Source organism: Heptranchias perlo, chromosome 38, assembly GCF_035084215.1.
Source record: "Heptranchias perlo isolate sHepPer1 chromosome 38, sHepPer1.hap1, whole genome shotgun sequence".
NCBI lineage: Eukaryota > Metazoa > Chordata > Chondrichthyes > Hexanchiformes > Hexanchidae > Heptranchias > Heptranchias perlo.
Window position 1 is genome coordinate 13,459,706 of NC_090362.1, and position 26,609 is coordinate 13,486,314.

General features: G+C 41.5%; 1 protein-coding gene across 6 annotated transcripts; it reads left to right on the forward strand.

Annotated features, from left to right (window-relative positions):
• Positions 1 to 941: 941 nt before the first annotated feature.
• On the forward strand, positions 942 to 25,498 carry prc1b (protein regulator of cytokinesis 1b). Of its 6 annotated transcripts, XM_067973487.1 has the most exons (15): positions 942 to 1,037; positions 5,962 to 6,094; positions 6,500 to 6,622; positions 6,737 to 6,970; positions 7,658 to 7,828; positions 9,531 to 9,680; positions 10,913 to 11,060; positions 11,867 to 12,003; positions 12,275 to 12,370; positions 14,287 to 14,433; positions 14,992 to 15,102; positions 15,718 to 15,828; positions 17,135 to 17,246; positions 18,845 to 18,899; positions 22,335 to 25,498. In XM_067973487.1, exons 1-15 carry the CDS (start codon positions 1,024 to 1,026, stop codon positions 22,489 to 22,491), a joined length of 1,899 nt encoding a protein of 632 aa, XP_067829588.1. In that variant the 5' UTR covers positions 942 to 1,023; the 3' UTR covers positions 22,492 to 25,498. The 6 variants fall into 6 exon arrangements, with proteins under 6 accessions (XP_067829588.1, XP_067829587.1, XP_067829585.1 ...); XM_067973486.1 differs by lacking the exon at positions 18,845 to 18,899 and having other exon boundaries at positions 17,135 to 17,323; positions 22,335 to 22,489; XM_067973484.1 differs by lacking the exons at positions 942 to 1,037; positions 5,962 to 6,094 and having other exon boundaries at positions 6,508 to 6,622; positions 17,135 to 17,323; positions 18,845 to 18,895; positions 22,335 to 22,397.
• Positions 25,499 to 26,609: the final 1,111 nt, after the last annotated feature.

The following is a 26,609-nucleotide window of genomic DNA, read 5'->3' on the forward strand; positions in this document are numbered from 1 at the left end:
TATGCAGCAAGTTGTTATGATCTGGAATGCACTGCCTGAAAAGGTGGTGGAAGCAGATTCAGTAGTAACTTTCAGAAGGGAGTTGGATAAATACTTGAATGGGACTAATTGTATAGCTCTTTCAAAGAGCCGCCACAGGCACCATGAACCAAATGGCCTCCTGTGCTGCATCAGCCTATGATTAGTCCTGAGCAGTAAGGGATACCTAGCTCCATTCCAGTTTTAACATAGCTTGTACTAAAATAAAACAAAATTCCCTCAGTTTTTTCTATTAAAACAGGGATTTCTATTCCCAATTAAAACCTATGCAAAGACCAATGTAGCCCATTTGCAACCTTTCCCCTCTGTGAGGAAGAGCGCATGCGCCGAAGCATAGGGTGAGGTAATCGTTGGTTTGCGCGTGACGTCATGACAAGGTAACCAATGGGAGTTTTCTGCGGGGTTGGCGGTTGGAAAATTTGAATTGAAAAAGGAGCAACGGTCCAGGCGGCTCGAGACAGACACCGAGCGGCGGCAGGGACCGGGACTGCGGACAGACACCGAGCGGCGGCAGGGACCGGGACTGCGGACAGACACCGAGCGGCGGCAGGGACCGGGACTGCGGACAGACACCGAGCGGCGGCAGGGACCGGGACTGCGGACAGACACCGAGCGGCGGCAGGGACCGGGACTGTGGACAGACACCGAGCGGCGGCAGGGACCGGGACTGCGGACAGACACCGAGCGGCGGCAGGGACCGGGACTGCGGACAGACACCGAGCGGCGGCAGGGACCGGGACTGCGGACAGACACCGAGCGGCGGCAGGGACCGGGACTGTGGACAGACACCGAGCGGCGGCAGTGCGGGAGGGACCGGGACTGCGGGCAGACACCGAGCGGCGGCAGTGCGGGAGGGACCGGGACTGCGGGCAGACACCGAGCGGCGGCAGTGCGGGAGGAACCGGGACTGCGGACAGACACCGAGCGGCGGCATTGCGGGAGCGGCCAGAAAACGAGAACGAGCGGAGCCAGCAGCGCTGCGGGATGGTGAGGAAAAGGTAAGCGAGGTGGGGGGCTCGGGGAGTCCGCCAGGCCCCCACGGGCATCGTCCCAGGTGCAGGATGGAGAGCGGCGGGCACTGGCCAGGCGGGACCTACCCCGACCCTCGGCCGGTGGAGCTCGGTCAGGAAATGCCCTTGTAGTCAGGCTGATGTTGTAAATCTCAGCTGGTAGTAAAGGGACGCGCGGGTTTCACCTGGCCTGTCCTCGCCTCACCTGTCCTGGCCTGTCCTTGCCTCGCCTGTCCTGGCCTGTCCTCGCCTCGCCTGTCCTGGCCTGCCTCCCCTTCCTCGCCTCAACTGGGGTTGTTTGTCAACAAAAATGCCTGCTTCAGCAAAAGAATAAGCATAGTGTTTGTTTGTTAGCGCCTTGGGATGTTTTGCTACGTTAAAGGCAAGTTATTGTTAGTAAATGCTACTGATGTTATGGTTAAGTAAGCAAGTTTTGTTTCAAAATGGAGTGGAATTCCACAAGTGAAATACGTATGCTGCATCTACGTGGTTTGCTATTATTTGGCCAGCACTTGTTCCGCTCACAGGTAGTTTAATTCACCCAGCATTTTTAAATTGTGCTGCTGAGTGGAGCACAAGTTACTAAGACCAGACTAGCTGGAAACTTCCTTCACAGTTAAGGCAGAGAGGGGCAAAGCACTAACACTTTTAAAACATGCTTCTGATTAAAATTGAAGTTGTGATTGGAGAAATTTGGGCTTGTGAATCTGATTCTTTAACAGTGCCAGTGCTACCAAAATTTTGGTTTATCAAATTGAACTTCTTTAGAATATGGTTGCGCTATATCTTAGTGTCATCAGGTGCAACCCTGGCTTTAGTGAAGACACTAAGTTAAATAAAGCAGTGCCACTTCCACTGATGGTATGGAGAGCCACCTCAAACAGTGGTTCTCCTTACTGCTGGTGATAGCAACCTCAGCTGTCAGTCACCTCAAAGTGCGCTTAATGCCAGCAGTAGTGTTTTTATGTTAGTGAGCTGGCTGGCAATTGAGACTTAATATTGGCAGCAACACAAGTGGAAAACACCACCCCATAATATTAATGGGACATATTCCACAGAACCATAAGACGTTCAAGAGAACATTTTGTGTAACTGAAGAACAAACTTTGGGTGTGTTCCCTAGGCAGACATTTGCAGGGAGTTTTTTAAACTCCAGAGCAAGGCATTGACTCATTTTAACTGTCTTCAGCCTGTGGTCTGTCATGCTACATTGCTTTGGATATAGCCATTATTTTACTTCAAATGTATTTGTTCAAAATTTTAATTTCTCATTTTTCAATGCTTAGAGATGGTAGAATATTTTTCATTCTACATTCTGAAGTAGGTATAGAGGTCAGCAATGTTTTTTTGATGAAATTTCTCCTGCATCCTTTAAATACATAGTTTTGCAAAAATGATGTGATAATTTGTGACCTAAGTTGTAAATGAAGCTCTTTAACCTGCCCCAATTTAAGGACATAAGAAATAGGAGCAGGAGTAGGCCATATGGCCCCTCGAGCCTGCTCCACTATTTAATAAAATCATGGCTGATCTTCAACTCCACTTTCCTGCCCAATCCCCATACCCTTGATTCCCTTAGAGTCCAAAAATCTATCAATCTCAGTCTTGAATATATTCAATGACTCAGTATCCACAGCCATCTGGGGTAGAGAATTCTAAAGATTCACCACCCTCTGAGTGAAGAAATTCCTCCTCATCTCAGTCTTAAATCATCCACCCCATATCCTGCGACTATACCCCCTAGTTCTAGACACTCCAGCTAGGGGAAACAGCCTCTCCACATCTACCCTGTCGAGCCCTCTCAGAATTCTATATGTTTCAATGAGATCACCCCTCATTCTTCTAAACTCCAGAGAGTTTAGGCCCATTCTACTCCATCTCTCCTCAAAGGACAACCCTCTCATCCCAGGAATCAATCTAGTGAACCTTTGTTGCACTGCCTCTAAGGCAACTATATACTTCCTTGGGTTAGGAGACCAAAACTGTACACATTACTCCAGGTGTGGTCTCACTAAAGCTCTGTACAATTGTAGCAAGACTTCCTTACTCTTGTACTCCAACCCCCTTGCCTTCTGTTTCTGTGTTTCTTGTACGAGGACACCCAAATCTCTCTGATCAACGTTTAATAGTTTCTCACCATTTAAAAAATATTCTGCTTTTCTATTCTTCCTAACATTTTCCCGCATTATACTCCATCTGCCACCTTCTTGCCCACTCACTTAACCTGTCTATATCCCTTTGCACACTGTGTCCTCCTCACAGCTTACTTTCCCACCTCGCTTTGTATGGTCAGCAAACTTAGATACAGTACACTCAGTCCCTTCATCTAAGTCATTAATATAGATTGTAAGTAGCTGAGACCTAAGCACCGATCCTTGTGGCACCCCACTAGTTTCAGCCTGCCTGCACACCATCCCTCTATTGAAGCAGTGTGACAATTTCATTCCTTGCGCCAGCCATGTACTTGTTAGTTGAAGTGTGGCTTTGTGATGTGCACTCGTGTCTCTTATGAACTGCTCAAGATTTCATCCTTTTGGTCTGAGCTGGATTTGATCTTTGGCCCTGCAGATGAAAGTATGCTAACCTGTTCTGCCATGCAATCCTCAGGAATGTGTTCAATAGCAATTTTAGAAACAGTATTAAACTAATCAAAAATCAGGTTCAGTACCTGTGTTCACGTGCAAGACTTCTGCAAGCTTGCTGGGTGGGGTGGGGGGGGGGGGGTGGCGGCAGTTTACCAGGCAATTCTTGCTATCTGACTGCACTGCTCCATAAAGGATGCAAGTGTTGCACTGGTGCCAGCTGCATTAAAATGGATCAGAATTGTACGTCTGTCGATGATAACCAGTGGTAAGAAAAAATGCTTCCATAGGAACTTCTGAATTCTTATTGACCCTTTTACTACTCTTCTACATGACCCTTTTTAGGGCATTGATTGTGGTTGTGAATTCATATTCAATAACTATACAAGAAATAAAGTTCTAAACTAGAGTGCCAGAGGAGATATGAATCATGCCCAATGTATCAAACATCTGTGGGCTCCTTGCAATTTGTAGTAAATAACATATCAACCAAGCTAGTTTTGTATTTTCAACCAGGACATCAGTTTAAATCAAAATATTGTTTATTTAATGTCCCCCTTCCCCTTTTTCACCAGGTAAAACCTTCCTCCTAGCCCTATCCCTGATCCCATGTCCTTCTGGTAATTTCTATCTCCCTCATACTCTCACCACGCTCATCTTGTCAATGAGACCCAAATCCTTCTCCCTTGACCCCAGGGCCCATGCTAGCTCAGATACTATCCCCCTCCCTTTCAAAACAGCTGTCATCACCACCTTCCTGGGGGACACCCTCGACCCCTTTATCCTTGCAACTGACACTCTGTCCCCAATTTCTTTTTCCTCTTGAGTCTTTGAACATTTTCTCACCTCCTAAATCTGTGCCAATCTTTCCTGCAAATTCATGTTTGAATACCTCCAGTCAGGTTTCTGTCCCTGCCATAGCACTGAAACTGTACCAATGAAAATCACAAATACATCCTCTGTGACCGTTATACATTTTTTTTCTTCCTCAACCTCTCTGTAGCTTTTGATGCAGTCGACCAGGCCATCCTCCTCCAATGCCTCTCCTCCATTCAGCTCAGTGAGACTGCCCTCGCTTGGTTCCACTCTATCGATTTGTAGCCAGAGCTTTTCCAGCAATGGCTTCTCTTCCCACCCCTGCACCATTATCCCTGGAGTCCCCCAAGGATCTGTCCTTGGCTCCCTCCTCTTCCTCATCTACATGCCACCCCTCGGTGACATCATCTGAAGACATGAGGTCAGGTTCCATGTGCACGCCGACAACACTCAACTCACCACTGTGCTGTCAGACTGCTTCCAGACGTCTTGGATGAGTTGGAATTTACTCTTGTTAAATGTTGGGAAGACCAAAGCCATTGCTTTTGACCCCCCACCACAAACTCTGTATGTTTGCCACTAATTCTACTCCCCTCCCCACCACTGTCTCAAGTTGAACCAGATAGTTCACCACCTCAGCATCCTATTCCACCCTGAGCTAAGCTTTGACCCCATGGCCTTTCAATCACAAAGACCACCACTTCCACCCCTAACATCACCCGCCTCTGCTCAGCTGTAACTCTCATCCATGCCTTTCTCACCTCCAGACTCGGCTATTCGAATGATCTAGCCAGCTTCCCATTCATCACCCTCCATAAACTTCAGCACATCCAAAATTTTGCTGCCTGTATCCTATTCCGCACCAAGTCCCATTTGCCTATCACTTCTGTCGTTACTTTGGTTTCCGGTCCTCCAATACCTCCAACGTAAAATTCTCATCCTTGTGTTCAAATCCTTTCTTGGCCTTACCCTCTCCATCTGTCACCTCCTTCAGTCCGAACTCGCTCTGCCCCGAACTCGTGTGACCAACTTTTTTTTAAAAAAAGCTGCATTAACGAAAGGACTCATTTTGATTTTCATTTTAATCTTGCCAAAAAAAATTGTTTTCTACAATTGCAACTGAACTCCTGGCACTTTTCCATTATTTCAGTAATTTTTCTTTGTAGATATATATTGTATCCAGTGAGTCCTCTATCAACTGAGCTTGAAGTTTCTCTCAATGACAGTAGTGTCAGTGAAATCATGTAGAACCTCATCTGTCAGTAAAGAAGTACTTGCTTTTTTGACCTGAACTCTGGCATTAAATAATATTTAGCAATATGATATTCAGTTCCGTTATAGGATCTATATATTTGTGTGTTTTTCTGATGAGGGTCATTGTAAGATCTGAATTTTCTGATTTGGATTGAGAGGCAAGTGAAATTGAAAGTCATCTTCATTTTTTGGCATTTGTGTGCAGATTGTGCTGATATTTTGCTATCATTGCAGAAATTAACCATTTCACCTCTCTGCAGTGATGCACTGGCCACAGAGTCAGTGACATGTCTCAATGGAGCACTTTCCCATCTGCGGAATATCTGGGAAGAGATAGGGATTCCAGAAGATCAACGGTTGCAAAGAACAGAAGTTGTTAAAAAGCATATCAAGGCAAGTGGCAAAAATGATTTTCAGAATTAACTACTTGCACTTAGTGAAACATCTTAGGGTACATTCATCAACTGTTCACACCTAAGCAGTTCTGGTATTGTTACAAGTTTTGGATCTGCATTAGATATTCTCTTTGGTACAGCGGAGCTGGTCAGTTTCGTAAACGGTCCAAGTGTCTTAAGTTTCAGAGTGTGCCCTTACCTGCCCAATATCGAGTTACCCAGTAGCATGCAGCAAAGGCATCCTTGTGATCCGAGCTGGCTATTGTCTTTCATACGTGTTCACATATGGTGCTTCTCCAATCTTTCCAAAGGCAGATTGAAACACTTTTTTTTACAAACGGCAAGCAAATATGCAGAATAACGGAAACATGACTGGCATTTATCGCCCTTCATTTCCACACAGGGCCTATTAGATATGATGATTGCAGAGGAGGAAAATTTGAGGCAACGGCTGAAAAAGAGCATCGATATGTGCCAGAAGGAACTGCATGCAGTGTGCCAGGAACTCAACTTGGCTGTATGTATGGTAAGAGTAAAATTTCACCACAAATCACCTCTTTTTGGAGAGGGGGAAAGGAGAAAGAAAAATTTCAAAAATTATTTTTCAGCCTTGTTAACCGTTTAAACATGTGTCTGACAGCCAGAAGAAGATTGCACAATGCTGCAACTGGAAAAAGATCTGCGGACACGATTGGAGGTCCTCATGAAGGAGAAAAAAGAGAGAATGCTGAAATTAAAGTGCCTTAAAGAACAAGATGAGGAACTTTGTGACATTCTCTGCACAACAACCTACTCCATTGATGCTGACGCTGTGCCCAGTGTTGAACAGCTTGATGCATTTCGCCACCATATTGTTTCACTTAATGCAGAGAAGGTAAAGAGAAATTTAATATCTCAAAGCAGAGGTATCCTAGAGTGTACCAAGTCTGTTGTAAAATTGTATTCAACAGATTTTACTAATGTACAAAACTACTCGCATATTTAGTGTCCACGTACTCTCTCGTTACTTGAAACTGGTAACAGACTTGTGCAATTCAGGTGATCTCACTTGTTTGGTTTACATGTTTAAGCTTTAATGTTGTCATGTTTGACTCCTTTCTCCCCTCTTTCTGCCTACAATTTAAACATTCTGTTGGTCACTTAATGAGGTGACGCTACTGTGATCTGCAACTCCCCTGCCCCCAAAAAGGCTGTGGATGCTGGGGGTCAATTGAAGCTTTCAAGACTGAGTGCGCTAGTTTTTTTTGTTGGGCATGGATGTAAAGGGATATGGAGTATAGGTGGTTAAATGAGGTTGAGGTATAGATTAGCCATGATCTAATTGAATGAATGGTGGAACAGGCTCAAGGGGCTCAATGGCCTACTCCTATATTTATGATGTGTGCTTCCTGCTTCTCTCAATGATGTAAGCTCAAAATAACTAAATGCAGTGCTATTTGACCTAACCTACAAATCATTTGCCTATATAGTAGAAATTAAGCTTGAGTGTGATATTCATGTACTGTAGATGTGGAAATCTGAACCTTACAATTCCCTAATAGATATATTATTTTGCTTTTAGGAACACAGAAGGGCTGAGTTTGTTGAAACAAAGAAAAAAATCATTCTTTGCATGGACGAACTCGATCAACTGCCAGACACCAGCTTTGAGAGAGATGTTGTGTGCGAGGACGAGGATGCATTCTGTCTGTCTAATGAGAACATTTTAGGTCTGAAAACGCTTCTTCAACAGGTGTGTAAATGGAAGCAGGAAAGAACTTGCATCCATATAGCACCTTTCACATCCTCGGGACATCTCAAAATGCTTCACAGCCAATGAATCACTTTTGAACTATAGTCACTTTTTTTGTAGAAGAATGTGGCAGCAACATCCCACTGACAGCAGTGAGATAAATAACCAGTTTCTGTTTTTGGATGTGTTGATTAGAAATAAATGTTGGCCAGGACACCAGGAGAATTCTCTGCTCCTCTTTGAATAGTGCTGTTAGATCTTTTATGGCCACCTAACCGGGCAGTTGAGGCTGATTGATAGGCATACATGGAAATGTTGAAATTGATTTTCAACTTCTCTCCCCAATTTTGCAGAAGGCAGCAATTTTATCGAGGCAAACAAAGGATGAATGTGCTGGTGAAATTAAACCACTCCTGATTTGCACCCAGCCTGATACTGGAAAGTTACCTCCCACTTTATGAATGTCGTATACTTGTTGCAAGCTGTGATTGCCCACCTGAGCAGTTTTCCTGAATGTTTACTTCAACTTGAAATGATGTTTGTGCTGTGCGTCCATTTCAATTTAAATTTGGAGAGATTTGAGCCCTATGTGTCCAGGCTTATGGCCTTTGAGATAAAATTGCAGTGTTTTAACTGTCTCTCAAAGCAGTTCCATAATGCCACACTTTTTTTTTAAATTCTGGAACTTGTTCGATCAGCTGCTGTCCGTCATTTATCTAATTGAAAGGCTGTAGAACCAACGTGAGTTAGTGGACCTTTTTGTTTTTAAAAGCGCAGAACTTAGCCGGCTTCAAAGAAATTGAATTTACATCTGCATTTATCAATGTTGTAGGATCGTTTTATGACTTGTCATTTTGACTGCTGATTTGCATCAAGTAAGCAAGACAATCACTAATGACTGGAAGCTGCTCAAAATGATGAAAATATTGAATCAATATGCAAACTTATTCCCCTTCCATTCCCAAACATGTCAGCCTGGCTCATTTGGTAGCATTGCAGTCTGAGTCCGAAGGCATTAAAGCCCACTTCCAGAATTTAAGAATATCATTGAAGCATGCCCAACCTTTAGAAGCTAGAGGATCGGATATATGTGTCACAGCCAGTGAGTGGGTTGCATTTGTCCTTTCAGCCTCAGGATCTGGGTTTGAATCCAGCTCTGACCGATGGCATCAAAGTGTCATCTGTTGCTGGCCAACTGTGTTACATGAACTGAAACTGGGGCAGTCTTAACCATATTTTAACTGGTGTGGGCTCAAAATACAAACATTCCCTAATTCAGCATTAACAGGCATTGAAATTGAATTGGCAATCTCTTAGACCATCAAGGTGGCTGGTATGGGAAATGTAAATGACTCACTGGTGCAATAGTTTTTCTTCTGATGTTGAAATCTAGGCACATTGGGTCAAAATGGAGGGGAACCAAATACCCAATCCATTGGATTGGGTCATTCCACATTGGACCAGCGCTTCTTTGAGCACAAAATTCAAAAACATTTTTAAAACTCAAGAGAAAAGTTTGCATTCAGCTTGTTGGCAGTGATGCAAATAAGACTTTGGTGTAGAACATTTTTAACCTAGATGTTCTCTGTTGTAGTTAATAGTTTTTTTGTACATTATGATATGAATGGTCTCCATTTTGTGTCCTTGTGTCTGGTTAGTAGGAATATGCCAGTATCTAATTGTGATGCACATTTCTCTTTAGTTGGAGATGAAGAGAGCCCAGAATGAGGTGAAGTGCTCAGAGATGAAAAATCAAATAATTAATCTGTGGGACTGGCTGCAGATTTCCCATGAAGAACGAGATGCTTTTGCTGTACACATGGTTGGTTCCAGGGCTAAAACAAGGCAGGCAGTAAGTGTGTGTGTGTGTACACATATGTCAGTGCATAGTTTGGCCTTGAAATTACAATGAACATTGGGCCAGAATTTGCTGTCAAAATAACAATGAGGCTAATGGTGCCCACTGTTAATTACATGTAAATGTGCAGCAACTTCAGGCGAGGAGCAGATGCGCGGTTAAATGCGACTATCCAAACTTTGCTGTCCGAATTGCACCGCTCCCCTGTTAGCTTCGTGAAAACGGCATCTCGCTGTCTGCCTCACCATTGACACACGCATTGAATGTCATGAAGTTGCTATATCTGCACAGATACGAGGTAAACCTGCTGCATATATGTAGGGTTAGTAATTAGCAATGTAATCACCTTTTAACAGTGAGTGTTAATTACTGCCAATCAACCTCTGGCACTGAAAATTAACTCTTAAAAATGTGGGGTCTCATTCCTCTAGATTTTGAATTTTTTGGGAAGATTTTGAAAATATCAAATTTAAAAATTTTTCCTTTATCTATTTTATCTCTCTTAATCCAATCTTTCGCTGCTTTATTTCTCTTTCTGAACCTGATTTAACATTGAATTCACCTTCCTTCTTAGTCCTTCTGCTGTTAATTTCCCAATCTAATTGGTTAAGGAGGCACCCTGACCTGTTGACTCAGGTCCCAGATGCCCTGTTTCCCTCGCTGCACTGTTATCTGCATGCTGATATTTGCAGTGTAATCTCAAACCCTTGCAACTTTCACTTCTTTATCAACTGTGATGCTCGCATGGATGAACCTTACCTGACAGCTACACAAACTTTACAGCAGGGCCCACTGGACAGTGATCAGGAATGGAAGCTCAGACTACTTTTTTTTTTTTCCCCTGCCCTTCCCCCATATGAAGGTTAAAGCTTACTGTTACCCCCTTTTCCCCTCCCCCTCCCCCCAACTGCCACCCATGCTGAAATCAGCTAATACGATAGACCAAAAAGCAACTCCTGGTCAGTATGCATCCCTTCATTCTATTGTGGCAGCCCATTCCTAGTTATTTGATAACACATGCATATTTGTAAACGTACCACCCTGCCCTCCCAGTTAATTTTGTGGGTTTGCCCAAGAAAATTGATCTGAAGATATTAACTGCTTCTGTCCAATGTTGAAAACTCACAAGGATCTTTAGATTCCAATCCATATTTTGTAGAGTAAGAAGTTACGGAGCAATCAGTGAGGTTGTTGTGTTGATATAAGCAGTATTTTTTGTGGTTCAGTTGCAGACAGAGTTGGAGCGTCTAGAGGTACTGAAACTACAGAACATGAAAAACGTGATTGAAACAATCAGGCAAGAGCTGGCATCATACTGGGAGAAATGTTTCTTCAGCCCTGAACAGTGCCAAGTATTTGCTCCATATTATAATGGTTTGTTTAAATTTTAATTTTGTTCAGAGTGACATGGGCATTTAATAGTTTTACTAGCGTGGCAGAGCATGGGCCTGATATCTGTAGAATGCTACAGAACCTGGTTTCATTTCTGCTGGTACCTCAATGAGCTGTGGGAGCAGTGGTATCTCTGCTGACAGTAGATGGGTACTGCCACATTTCAGTTAACTGCATAAATTAGGACTGGAACTAATCTTTTGGTTGTCCTTTATCTATACTGTATTTGGTTCCTGTTTTATTTGGTCAATTTATAAAGGGTTTTTTTGGGGAGGGGGAATTGTAGCCAACTGAAATGAGGATAGATTTTTTCATGAATTTAACGGTTGATGTGAACACATGATTGGAGAAATTGTTGGGGGTGTCCACATCACTTAATGCATATTTCAGCCATACTCTAACAAAGACTTTAGATACCAGGTTATCATTGAAATATTTTTCACAGCTGCTTAGTGTTCAGTTTCTAAACTTTGCCACAATTGGCAGTTGAGACACTGGCCTGTGTTATTGGGTTATGTGCATAAATGCATTTTCACATCCATTCCCAGCTGGAAAAGTAACTGAAATACATGTCGTAAAACAGTGGATAGTAAGGGGGAAGGTGGAGGATATTATGCTGACTCGATAATGTAAAGCAAGGATGGAGGTGAATTTGACTCTGTTTCCATTTCAGATGACTGAAATTCAACAGAGTAGCACTTTTGATGAAAATTTAGTTTAGACTGGTGTGATATTTCACTGTTCAATTTTTATCTTGTTAAAATTCTTCCTCACCCTCCTTTCAAAAGAGGATTACACAGAGGACGTGTTGCAACTCCATAACCTGGAGCTCGATCGATTGAAACTGTATTATCAAGCACACCAGGAGCTGTTTGAGGGTGTCTGCAAGTGGGAAGAGAATTGGAAGCTTTATCTAGGTTTTGAGGTGAGAAGCAAGAAACTTTTTATACGCAGTAGCACTCAGATTTTGTTAATACTTGAGTTCATTGTGCTTAAGCAGATTGTACTGTGATACTGCTGTTACTCAAATCCCTGCCACTGTTGGGAGTGAGTTCTTGACCAGGCAACAAGATGGAGGATTATGGCAGCTCAAACCACTGCCTGCCATTTGCAATCAGAGTTGGACTGCCCACTTAACCAGGTTGAAGGAGACATCAAGAAAACCTGTGACAACATTTTAAAATTTCTTCTTACAGAAGAAAGCATCGGATCCAAACCGATTCACCAACCGAGGGGGCAACCTATTAAAAGAAGAGAAGCAGAGAACAAAGCTTTACAAAATGCTGCCTAAAGTATGTGGAGCAAACTGTGTGTGTTGAATATGATTTATATAAGCCACGGTTCATGTGGAATTTCCAGTAATGGTACTGGAGTGACCATTTGTTCTATCCTGTCCAATGAGTTCATAGGAACAGGAGTAGGCCATTCAGCCCCTTGTGCCTGCTCCGCCATTTGATAAGATCATGGCTGATCTGTGATCTAACTCCATATACCTGCCTTTGGCCCATATCCCTTAATACCTTTGGTTGCCAAAAAGCTATCGATCTCACATTTAAATTTAGCAATTGAGCTAGTATCAATTGCCGCTTGCGGAAGAGAGTTCCAAACTTCTACCACCCTTTTGTGTGTAGAAATGTTTTCTAATCTCGCTCCTGAAAGGTCTGGCTCTAATTTTTAGACTGTGCCCCCTACTCCTAAAATCCCCAACCAGCGGAAATAGTTTCTCTCTATCCACCCTATCCGTTCCCCTTAATATCTTATAAACTTCGATCAGATCACCCCTTAACCTCCTAAACTCAAGAGAATACAACCCCAATTTGTGTAATCTCTCCTTGTAACTTAACCCTTGAAGTCCGGGTATCATTCTAGTAAACCTACGCTGCACTCCCTCCAAGGCCAATATGTCCTTCCGAAGGTGCGGTGACCAGGACTGCTCACAGTACTCCAGGTGCGGTCTAACCAGGGTTTTGTATAGCTGCAGCATAACTTCTGCCCCCTTGTACTCTAGTCCTCTAGATATAAAGGCCAACATTCCATTAGCCTTCTTGATTATTTTCTGCACCTGTTCATGACACTTCAATGATCTATGTACCTGAACTCCGAAGTCCCTTTGGACATCCACTGTTTTTAACTTTTTACCATTTAGAAAGTACCCTGTTCTATCCTTTACAATAGAATTGTCTGATTACATGGTTTTATTTAAACAGGGTGCGGTATTGGGTAAAGTAGCTTCGAACAGTTATTCAAAATTGTAAAATTAGGATATCTTTAGCCCTTTCTGCTAGGTAAGACTCGTTCTGTTTTTTAATAATGATGTGGAGATGCCGGTGATGGACTGGGGTTGACAATTGTAAACAATTTTACAAAATTGTTTTATAAAATTGCTGGACTATAACTTGGTGTTGTAAAATTGTTTACATCTGTTTTAATAGGATAGTCAATTGTATTCAGTATTTTGACACATTTTTCTGCTAATACCAAACATAGGAACAAGTGTAGGCCATTCAGCCCCTTGAGCCTGTTCCGCCATTTAATTAGATCACGGCTGATCTGTACCTCAACTCCATTTACCCACTGTTGATCCATATCCCTTGATATCCTTACCAAATAAAAATCTATTTAACTCAGTCTTGAAATTTTTAATTGACTCAACATCCGCAGCCTTTTTGGGGAATTACACATTTCCACCACTCTTTGGGTGAAAGTGTTTCCTGATTTCACTCTTGAATGGCCCAGCTCCAACTTTTAAGATCATGCCACCTTGTTCTGGAATCCCGCCCCAGAAGAAATAGCTTTTTTGTATATCCATCGTGGTGAGCTGAACGCAGGACTGCAGATGGGGTATGACCAAGGCTCTCTACAATTGAAGCATAACTTCCTCCCCTTTATTCCAGCCTGCTTGAGATGAAGGCCAATATTCCATTAGCCTTTTTGATTACTTTTTGTACTTGTGCACTAGTTTGTGATTTGTGTACCTGGACACTAAATCCCTTTGCTCTTCCACAGTTTCTAGTCTCTTGCCATTTAGAAAATATTCCAGTTTCTCTTCCAAAGTAGATTACTTCACACTGAAGTTGAAATTCCAAGGCAGTTAACAGTATGTGGAGGGGCAGAGGGAGGCTTTGTTCAATATTTAAAACTTTAAATCTATGAATGGGAACCTTACACTGTTTCTGCAAGGGTACTGACATACTGCTGTATATTTTAGCTGGAGGAAGAGTTGAAAGCTCAGATTGATGCCTGGGAGCAGGAGCATTGTTCCCAATTTCTGGTTAACGGACAGAATTTCATGGATTATGTGACAGAGCAATGGGAGCTGCATAAATTAGAGAAAGAGCGGGAGAAACAAGAACGGGTGAGGTCAAGCTTTAATCTAACTTTGTTTATATTGGTTACATTATTATGTGGTATGGACTGTTGCCTGACTGAAGGCTGATATATCCATTCACATATCTCTGCCAGTATTGCCTCTGAATCAACCTTTGGGAGGGATTGCATAGGAACAGAGGTGTCCCTCCTGTGAAGAATAAAAATGGTTTGGCTGAGATTGCAAGTCTGGGATGGGACTGACAGCAAGGTGTTTGGTACACTGATTTATTGTGCCACTAGGCCTATATATTTAACTGCCTAATGATGAATGTTGTCTTGCATGTGTTCATTGGGTTGGTTAAACTGATTTTATTTGGGAGTCTCAACAATAAGGCCAAAAGGCTTTCACCATCTTCTGTGGAACACCAGGTTCCAGGGGTGAGAGAATCTGTTCCCACGGTACCAGACGTTTAGGGAGCAGACTCTCATTCGCCTCTCTTAACCGCACTTATCCCAGAAGCCAAAGATGATCATTGTATAAAAACATCATATAGTGACAGCAAATGTATGATTGGAGATTAACAGGATATTGTCTGTACTGCAGCAACTGAAGAAGACCCGGCTGATTGAGGAGGAAATGCTGTATGGCAGTGCCCCCAAAACTCCAGGCAAGCGAAAGTTTAATGCAGTGAATACGCCAGGGAAATTACGGAAGGTAAGTGCTTTTAAAAACTGTTGTACACTGCACCGTTGACTCTTGCTTTGAATGTGCACACAACGAGTAACTAATGGTCATTTCCAAAATTGAGACATGACTTATTCCCACAAGTCTCTTGGTGATTATGTCAGTGATTGCTTTGGTATGGACTACAATTTGGTGACTGCTGGTAAAAGATGTGTATCTATCTGTCTCATAGTATACCTGTGATTGAGTCAGTAATATCATTTAAGGGCTTGAGATTCTGATTGAACCTATTCTATGGGGTTTGAGGAGCAAACCACTTCATATTACTTTGCAATATCCATCGTCATCAGTAGTTGAGATTGATGCTATTTACGTTTGAACTCTTCTGCGTTGTGGTTATTGAAAGTTAGGTGTTACTGCATGTTTATCGTAAAGTTGCATAGCATGGATTATATAAGAGCACTGTTTGTGGTTATTAATTCTACATTGCTTCTGCTGAGCTACAAATCTAACCGTCGGTTGTGTTTTAAAATATGAATTCAATGTTGCCACTAAAACCTAGTTGTGCTTGATGTGCATGTTGTCCTTATTGCCCCACAGATCCTTGCATTAATATTTCCTCCTTTTTTCCTGATTTTGTCTTAGCTAAATGGTATGTCGATCTCCAGTGCCACCCCCAACAGCACCCTTCGCTCTGCTATTGGCGGTAGCGTCTGTTACTCACCCATCTCCCGACCCCCACTATCTGGACGCAAGGTCAGTCACCAGTCTGCATGTTTTGTTTTGTTCTCTACACAAATATACAAGCCGGTGTCTGTTTATGGTTAAGATTACAATTATAGGAGTCAATATCTCCTATTGTAAGAATATATACTATCAATTTTAAAAAGATTGACGTCCGTTGCAGAAGGTATATTGTCACTTGTAACCACTGCTAATCTCTACCTCAGGTTAAGACTCTGCGGTGACATTTTGCAAATAGTAACCTTTTTTTCATGTTTTACTTGGTCTTTACCAAAAGTTCCTGATGACAATACTATTTCCCCCCCCCAATTTCCTCTCACTCTCCTGAAGGTGCTGACTGTTGCTGGGATACAGTTCCATGGGAATAAGCAACCCTTCAGCACGTAGCCCAAATAGCCCTTCATGTATAAAACTATTCAATGAGTGCTGGCTGGTTGTTTGTGGAAGGTGTCATAGCCAAGTCTGATTGTGTTCTTGCCCATCTTTCAGATGAATTGCAAAATTATAATTAGGGGAGCGAACCCTGGCGGGCTTTTCCCTCCCTCACCTAAGATACTGAGGTCAATTCTAGTGCCCCAAATGCTTGGCTAACTCTACACAGACCAGGTGTGTATTGCTGCTACATGCCATCTGAACCATCAGAGGAGTCTTACTGGCGATCTGCTTGGACGATGTCTGGTTAAAATTGTGTGGCTACCTTATCCTCGAATTAATGCCTTTTGATCTTTGTTTGCATTTATGTAAAATCTTTTTAATGCAGTCTGACTGGTACAAAAATGTTTTCCAATTCAAGTTTGGTTATGTGCCACAATACACCACAAAGGCAGAGATTGTGTGGGGATCTTGCAGCCTTACTCAGGACACCGATCCTTTTATGTTGCCCAGTTTAAGACGTGCATATTTTACTGTGTATGAAGTACAACTCTTGTCACTTTGTGGAGTGTAGAGTTATGTACATTTTTCATAGTTTGTTATAGGACTTATTTCGTGTAGCAGTAGCAATATGGTATAGGAGATTCACACTGTCGGTGTTTTTTTTTTGATTGAATACCTTGACATAAGATAGCTCTTTCACAACCTCCAATTGCTCCCATCAGTACTTCACTCTCTTCAGCTCAAAATACCCTTTCCTGACATAACCCAAGATTGGAGGACATTTATAATTGTACTACTGGGTGTTAGTTTAGGTGAATGCCGTATGAACATTTCAATACCAAAAATGATGCTTTACTAGTGGCTACACTAGTAATTGTGACGTTAATGCCGTTGCCTTCAGTGTTTCCAGTCTAATTCTCCCTTTTCTTCCTGCTCTTTTTAGCCAGGACAACCTATGCGCACACCAGGATCTTCAGCTACAAAGCCCCCACGCCTTGGTCTGATTGACAGGAACAAAGAGAATATTTCTCACCTAAATGCAACAGCTATGAGTGGTGCGTCCACCGCCGTCTCCACCCCACAGCATAATCTCAGCGTAAATTCAGTTGCCACCACTTATTCTGAGTTTGCGGTAATTTCATTTTTTGCAGTCATCTACCAATCGCTGTGGCAGCACACAGTTGGTGTTGGAGGCCATGGGGGAGGTGCAGGCTTGGAAAGTAGAGCAAAGTTTCTCACACAGCATATTGTGGGGATGGGGAACATTAAAGGATTGAGCCAGTAAAGTCTTGAACAATGATTCAGAGCCAGTAACCCAGCCCATACATTAAGGACGATGACATGTACTGTCCAGTACAATTGTTTCTTTTTCATATTTATTTCACATCTTTAAAATCGCGAAGCACCGTTAAGAAGAAAGAAACTTTCAGTTATATAGTGCTTTTCACAATCTCCGGATGTCCTAAAGTGCATCACAGCCAATGAAGTACATTTTGAATTGCAGGAAAGGAGACGAGGGAGGTTAGTCAATTCACTGGGGGGTGGTGGCAATCACAGCTGGGCCTAATACCTACAAACATGCACTTTCCAGCTAGAATCATGATCAGAATATGAACCCCTTCCTAGTCCAAGTTCCTCAAGGTCAGTGAAATACTTATTTCACTCGAGCCTTTCTTTCACAGGCTGGAAAATTGATCTGGGACTACACTGATTTGTATGGCACATTTATACACTACCTTTACTAACCGTCTCATCGGGAAGCTATGGTGTACTGTTTCATGTACAAATTGTTAGTGTAATAAACCATGGAAGGGAGGGGGGAATAGAAAAATATTCGCGCAGGTGGACTGACCTGACATTTTGACTGCATTCTTTGTGAATTCTTCCACGCCAGTCTTTTTGAACGGGGGTTTTTTTAGTTTTAAAAAAAAATTGTGCATTCACACAGTTTGCCATTTTCATAGGAGAATCAAGTGGCACATTAGTGTTGGTATAGTGTGCATGTAATGTTTGGGAGTCCAGATAATTTACCAGTAATTCCTAGGGTTCAGCTGGGTCAGGGAAATATCGGGGCCCTGTCTATAAAGTGAAGGATTCAGTCACTGTTAAGCATCTATTAACTTGTGACCCCATTCTTACCAGTTCGGGGCTGGGGAATGATCTGGATTGTTGTCATCCAGCCTATGATACTTGATGTATTTGTAGCATGTCAGAGTGATGGAAAATTTTCTTTGGTCCATTTGGCTGCAGGTTTGGGGCCATGTCTCCATTTCCCAGAACTCCAGTTCAGCCTCCAAGTGCAATTTGTTTAAATAGTGTCATGGAGTGCAGGTTAAATGTTTTTTTAATGTATAAATTTACTGCTGCCACTTGAGATAAACCCCTGCCCAACAATTTGATAGTGTAGTAAATCAATCACAGTCTTCAGTTCTTGGGAAACCTGTTAATGTTTGTTTTTACTAGATTTATTTTAAAAGTGTCCAACGGTTTGCAGATGGTAGCATAAAATGTTTTGCATGGCCTTGACTTATTGAGTTGTAGGAATTTGAGCAGAAGGAGTTTGCACTCTTCCCTAAAAACAGTAAATACTCCGTTCTTTCCATAACCAGCTACTCTGGGAGTCCTGATAACTTATTTTATTCTATGTTTGTAGATGGATTCAGCTCCACTGTAGGAGTCTGCACAAATCTACAGCAATTTGCAGGTCGGTATGGTAACCCACCATAGAGGATTTCTGAACTCAATGTTGTGAAAACTAGAGCCTTAAAGCCATTAACTACACAGCCCTGATCTCATACCTGTAGTTGCAAAGTGTGTACACTAAGTGATTAGAAAAGTTTACCAAACTGGGTTTTTGTAGTTCTTCAGTAACTGAGGATTGTACCTCTCCTCAACCTGCAACACTTCCGTTCTTAATTGCAACTAGAAGCATTAATACCATGAGACTAACGCACGAAGTATTCTGTGTACAATTACTTCTCTAACTGCTCGTCCAATTTTAGAAATGGGCAGGTAATTGAAAGTTTTGTATATTGTGTATTTTTTTTTTCAGGTCTCTTTTCCCCTTGTAATTTGGTGTATTCCCAATTAGGGAGGTTGGGTATTGGGTTAGAATTCATAGTTCCTGACTGTGTGTTGCCATTTTGTTTCCTTGCTTGAGATTGCTGATTGTTTATGGCGTGCTTGCATGAAAACTGTTTTACTTGTACCGTTGGGCTGTATATCTGCTTAGTCACGTTGCTTTTAACCATTTAGCAGCCTTACCCTGTAGCTATCTTTACACTAATGCTTTCAAGACTGCAGGAGTAATTAACCAGTATCACCGTACCCTGTGCTTTTGTGGTCCTCTGACATGCGCTTCCTATAATGGTTGAGTTTTAGATAAATGGAACCCATAGTTTCATTACCCCCGGAGGTGTCCTGTGCAACCAATGGCCAGGAGCCACCATGGGCAATATACGTACGTTACTTTTATCCTTTTGAGAAGCAGATTTTTTTCGAGTCTACATTGCCTTATCCTGGGAAAACTGCATCTGATGGCGCACGCCCCTTTGCAATGGAATGATATATTTCAATAATTTATCAGTGATTATAAAATGGCAAGTGTTACACAATACTGATACCAGTGGAAATGCATGCATAAAAACGGTGTACAATTAATATGCAAATTTTGTGTGCTGGGGTATATCAGTTATTGTATTGCCAGTCCCTTTACAAGTTCCTTCAAGTTTGTACTCTTGTGCTGGTTTTTGGGAAAGGATCACCTGGGATACTGTGTAGAAAAAGCAGTTTTCCTAACTATACACTTGGAATTTTTTTCTCTATGGTAATACTCTGTTTCATATGGCAACTAAACTCCATTTAACTAAATGAGGAGGATTCTTGATGGTGGGTAGATGACCTGCTCTCCAGTCTCATGCTGTATGACTGGATGCAAGGAAATAGTCGAGCGATTTGTCCCTCTGTGATGCTTTACTTCTATTCAGTATTTTTTTGTGCTGCCTTTTACCCCAACTGAGATTGGTAATGTGTGTGGGGAATTATAGCTGCACACTAGCAGATCACTTTAATGGCTTCATTTCAACATTGTCTGTCTGCTTAACATCTCTTCCTCTTTGCGCTGAGCATGTCAAGTCAGCAAGTGTTGTTTTATTTTACTGTTCATATCAATTAAATCAGCAAATCAAAACCACTGTTTGACAAGGTTGGTAGATCAGTACAGCTGTAATACTCTATACTAGGAAACACTACTCCCAGGGATTGGTAGATGGTGCTGCTTTAATGGTCAGTGTGGATCATATGCTTACAGTATTGGTGTAAATGATGCACCTTAAAATCCAGTTTCTCCTCCTCTTTCTGCTTTGCTTCACATCTGAATTATTGCCAAGGGACTGCCTCTGTGAATCCATTATAGCAAATGATTTGACTTGTACAATATGATTGGGGAACTAAAAGACTCTTGCTTAAAATATAACTGAAGCACTCAACCTATGTAATTGAAACAGCTCTTGTGTAATTAGAATGGTTAAGGAAGTGAGTCACTGACCGGAAAGATTAGAATTAGCTGATCTCAGTCAGGGCAGCAGTAGGGGTGCTGTAGTTGGTAACAATGTCCCTGGGTTAGGGAGGAAAAATCAGCCTGGATTCCCACACTTGAACATGAGGACAGGCGTAGGCTATTTAGCCCCTCAAGCCTATCCCACTATTTAATCAGATTATAGCTGATCTGTACAGCAACTCCATTTACCCATCTGATTCACATCCCTTGATACCCTTACCTAATAAAAATCTGTCAATCTCGATCTTGAAAATTTCAAATGACCCCCAGCCTTTTGGGGGAGTGAGTTCCATTTTCTGCTACCCTTCGTGTGGAAAAAGTGCTTCCTGTATGGCTTAGCTGTAATTTTAAAATTATGTCCCCCTGTTCTGGAACTCCCCACCAGGAGAAATAGCTTCTCTGTATCTACTCATCAAATCTTTTATCGTTTTAAACACCTCAATCAGATCACTTCTAAACTAAAGGAAATGCCAGCCACGTTTATGCGACCTGTCCTCATAATTTCACCCTTTAAGCCCTGGTATCATTCTGGTGAATCTGTGCTGTACCCCCTCCAGGCACTGGGACCAGCCAGATGGACAGTAATGGTCTTTGATCCTGTACATTGCTTCTGCCTCTCCTGAAATTACAAAAGGATTGTTGGGTAAGGGAAGGGGGGGAAAGTATTAGAATTATAATTGAAATCCCTTTAGTTCCCCCATTTGAATTTTAGTTAAACAAATGTGGAGTTTGCAACTTTGGGTTCACATGTTTTTAAAGCTGTTATCAGTAATGACTACAATATGGAAAAAAATAATTAATCATGTTTCTTCCTGGGAAAATAATACCCCTTTTGTCAAGTGTAAAGATTTTTGCAGTGATCACTGAGTCCCTTCCCTACTGGCAAAATTAAGGTTTTAAGACCTTTATGGTCAGGGAAAAATCTGTGTACAATTATCCTACATTTGTCATTGACCTGATGTTCCAATATATCCAGCTTTTCACTCTAATCTCTGATCACTCTCACTGTATTTTGATGTGCTGCAATATTGAAAATATTGTAGTGTTCAGTGTTCCCAACCTTTCAATTGCTTCAGCAGTTATAGGTAATTAATTGACATTATGGGAGCCTAACTTTTTGGGGGTTTTTTTGTTACTATTTGAACAAAGCACTTAATTATTTCTTCATGCTTGTAACTGTGTTGGCACACATGCTCAGTGCTAGAGCACGCTTAGAATCTGACCTACACTGTAAACAAAGCTGTTCCTAATGAGACATACTGCCGTGTGTTCTTGGGTCATGGCATTCACTACTTTCCTGGTCAAGAAGTATTAGTATCTCACACCTCATTCTCATTTATCACTTTTATTAACCTCTCAAACTAATGCATGACATGCATTCTATCCAAATGCCTCTCTATCTAAACTCTGAATTGTCTTTGCTCAAATATGGGGAAAAGTTTCGAGTGTCTTTTTTTTGAAAAGTTGCTTGATGAATGGTGCCTGTAAGAAACTGTGAAATTTGCCTAATGTCCTTTTGCGCATATTGTTCTAGAACAGATGTTCTTCCAACCTCACTTGTGTTTTTATTTTCCTTCTTTTCCAGCGAGAACTTTCAAAAGCTTCCAAGTTTGACTGTCGGTCACGAATTCTCAACTCGACAACCACCAACATCCAAATCTGAATCAGCACCAAGATACCGATGGGGAGCTGGATGCTCAGCATTGAGCTGGAGAGACACACATTGCATGTGCACAAAATGAAGTCTGTGTATACTGTATACATGTTGCAATAGAGCTGGCATTAGGATATATATTATGTTAACCTGTAAATTACAGTTTTTATGTGAAAAATACCACCGATGAGCACAGAGGTATTGGAAAGCTGTACAACCTGCATAAAAATGTCATTGTCGAAATGGGGAATTGGTGATCATAGGTTTAAAAGTACATTCAGGCAGTGTTTTTAGATGTGTTTTAATGTGGAGAAATTCAAATGAATCACCCTGTTGAATATCCCATACCAGTGCAATACTATTGAAATTAAATACATAAGTTTCTGGCAGTCACTTTCTGCAGAACCATTTGGCAAAGGAGAAGGATAAACAATCAAGTTTTCAGGGCTCAATTAGAGTAGCATATTGATCCACAAAACTGTCCCATCCGAGTCCAGTTTTAAATGCTAATATTTGGTCTGTAGTATGTGAAATTGGTTGGCAACTTTTTTTTAAAAATCACATCAATTTTTGATCATTCTAATCAATTATCTTGAGACTTCAAAGGAATCTAAGCTGCCCTAATTCCCAGGTTCATGCTATGAGGAAAGCCCAAACCACTTTAGTGGCAGTCATTGAATTAGGAAAATAATAGTGTGTTTGTATGGAATGCTAAACTAATGAAACCTCCAAGAACTTAGGAAAGCTATCTCTATATAGTAGCAGGCAACTGTTTTCTGTATGCATTAAGTTCAGCCTTCTCTTGCATCACTGTTGGCAAAAATGGAACCATAAAATAGTCAGCTAGTTGTGTCAACTAAAAAGCAGCAAATTGAATTTAAATATTTTTTTTTGGTTTGTAAAACAATGGAGACCTTGAAGATTAATTCAGTGTATGAATATTCTGCATTGACATCTAACTTGTTGTAAATGTCATAACCTAGCTCTGGTTCACTGGTTGCTTTTTTTCACATCTTACAGCTTTTATGGTCCTTTTAGTTGATCGTACCTAGTTTTAAATATTTTAATTTCTCCACATTTAAATTGTGTAAATATTCTTAAGCTAATCATGAAGTTTTGCACTGTTTTTGCATTTTCACTTATTTATTCTTGTATTAGCATTCTCTCTTTCAATTAATGTTTTACATATATACTGTAAAATAGTTATATAGGTGGTGAGAGGAACCTTAAAACACTAACCATAACTTCATAGTGTGCTATAGAGACTTTGTTTAATCAGTTGCTACCAAATAGTGTAATATCTGGTCTGGCACCATTTATCTTCTATTGAGAAGATTCTTTGTTTTTGGTACGTCTAGACAGTGTTCTTCCTATGTCTGCTTGAGTCTGTTCATGACTGAAGGTACTGCATTCATTCAATCTAGGAGTGAAGAATCTCTAATCTGAGAGCAGATTTTAATAAGCTTGAGTTGGGTTAAAGGGGAAGGAGATTAATCTCCCATTTTATGTTGAAAAAAGATGTATGTAGATAAACCTTTTGTCCTTTTTCTAACTTTGGAGCCCTATCAGATTTGGTCTGATGAATCTCTAGACGTCACCAGGGAGTCGTCTGTTGCGTCCCAGAGGTGACTTCATGGGAAACAGAGTCCGTGACTCCAGGCTTGCTCCAGAGCTGCTCTGGGAGTTGGGCAGTGTAGGGAAGCACCACACGCATCTTGTTTTAATGGAGCTCCTGTGGGACATGCAAAGCTGCTTCCTGCTGGTGGTGATAGGCAAACTAGCAGAGAGGGAACCCTGACCTGATGTATCTCAAGGTCAAAAAAATCAAGCTTTTTAAATGAACTGAATAATCTTAATGTATGAAATTTGTCAGGGTTGCTGAGTGTACTACAAATTAAGATGTAAAATCAGCATTTATCTTGAGTAAATCCAAAAAAATTCAAATCACATTCACAATTGCAGATAGGTTACAAGAGCAATAAAGGATGTCTAACAGTCTATTTTTGTAATCCAGTAGTGCAGCATAACCAGAAAATTCTGGAAATACACTGTCTGCTGCAGGACCTGTTGATGAAAAGCCTATACCTGGAATGTTTGCCTGGCCTTTCTCTTCAAATGCTAGGGGATCTGCAATTACTTTTCATTGGTAAAGGATATCTGGTTCTGTTGTGCTGTAGCTCAGACATCACTGCTATGCTCAATGTTAAAATTGGCTTTTTAAAAACAATATTTTTATATAAAATGAAGTACTTTGAATCAAAATACTCTCCCTATTTTCCTTCCCCATTGAATTAATTGTTCTGATTTGCTGAAAGCTTGTCCTGTACCTCTTTATGCAAAGTCATGGGGCAGTGGTAGTTTTAAACATTTTGAGTGAAATATTCAAATCGAGAACTAACTCCCATGGGCAGAATGTGTAGGTGAGATGGACTGACCAAATGAGCTTTCATATTTGTACTACACTAGCTCTCTCTGTGCATCTAGAAACCTCTGTCTCTGTTTTGACCTGAAGGCTATTGGACTTTACAAATTGTTCACATTTTCCTGCTAGCAATTAGGAAGTTAACATGTTGGACTCTTAGACTTTTTTTTAAAAACATTTTTTGTGAAATCTAATAAATGTCATATGTGGTACGGAGTCCAGAAGGTACCAGGTTCACCACTGGTCAAGGCTGAGTTTGCCAATCTCAGCCAGGGCAATGGTGGGAAGCACAATTGGTTTCAGTGTTCCAGGCTAGGAAAAGGGGGCAGGATGAAATCAAATAGGCCTCCTGTGGCTGATCACTATCCAGTGCCTCCTGAAGTGCGTACATGTTGGGTGAGATATACCTCACCACAGTATTGTGTAGACAATCACTGTTATAAGCTCAGATGTGAAGAATGGCCACTCTCTGGTACTGGAGGGCAGCTGACACCATGGAGCTCTACCCCAGCAAGGACAAGATGGGAGAAAATCTTTTGGGTGACTTTTAAAAAAAAAAGCTGTAAATGTTAGCATTGGACACTGAAATATGAGGTCAGTATTCTGACCATTGGTTTGAGCTTGTTTTTAAACTTGCAGTGCTATGTAATAAACAAAGTTCTTTCAGTTAGAATATCTAATCTCTCGAGTTTGCAAACCATCTGTCGTATTCCACATAGCAACAGTTGAAACCACAGCAGAGAATTTGCTGTTGTTGCTTTGTTATCCTATCTATAATGTTCATGATTAGTCTGCAATCGTTGGAAATTATGCACTTGTATTGGTGTTAAGTGTGAGTGATTGGATTGAGGTCTTTTTGGACTACGCACACTAGACTGCTGCATAGTACCAGACATAAAATGCTGTGGGTTTGTGGACCTAATACCTGCAATGTTGCACTTAAGGTAAGGCTCAAAAGCAGCTTGTGCTTACATTGAAATGTGACTGCTAAGCTGGGGGGACAAGCAGTTTGTGTGCAAATATTACATGGGGGAGTGGAATTAATCAATTTTTGCAATCAGTTTAATGCTATTATAGAAATGCATGCTAGAAATAGTTCCCAAATAATATTTCTGGGTCAATTCTGGCAGCCAATGCACTTGCCGTTAGCCAGCGTGAGGCACTAGGAACCTGCTTGTTCCCTTTTGTCTGCTCCATGCCCACATTATCTTGGGCTCTCCTGACCATGTGCATAAAAGGTATTGTACAACACAATCTCATTATACTGACCAGGCTCCTCTCGTTCGAATCAAGGTTTGGTTTTTCCAATTGCTGACACATAGCGGTGAGCTTAAAGAAAATTCAAGACATTGAAAGAAACCAATAGGCCAATGGTGTGGTTATAAGCAAAAGAAATGAAAGGAATCTCCAATGCACCATGTTTTTACAGACACAACAGTTTTCTTATCCATTTGGCTTTTCCTTTGGTAAGCTTTTTGCAAATCAGCTGGAAGTAACAATGTAAAAGAGCTATGCCTAACATATACAAAATACTCAATGGAAAGGCAGCTGTTGTAGCAGTGATCCCCGACCCCGGTGGACACTGATTTTGTTTGGACAAAAGTCACTAGCTCAGCAGGAGCTGTCCCCATAAACATCTTAAGAACTGATGCAGACGCTCCAATAAGTCCTGGCAATATCTGACGAGATGTACAGAGCTAGACTGGAATTCTGACGGCCTACTCCATTGTGTGATGGGAGTAGCCCGAACTGATGAATAACACTTTCTCCACACTCTACTAGTC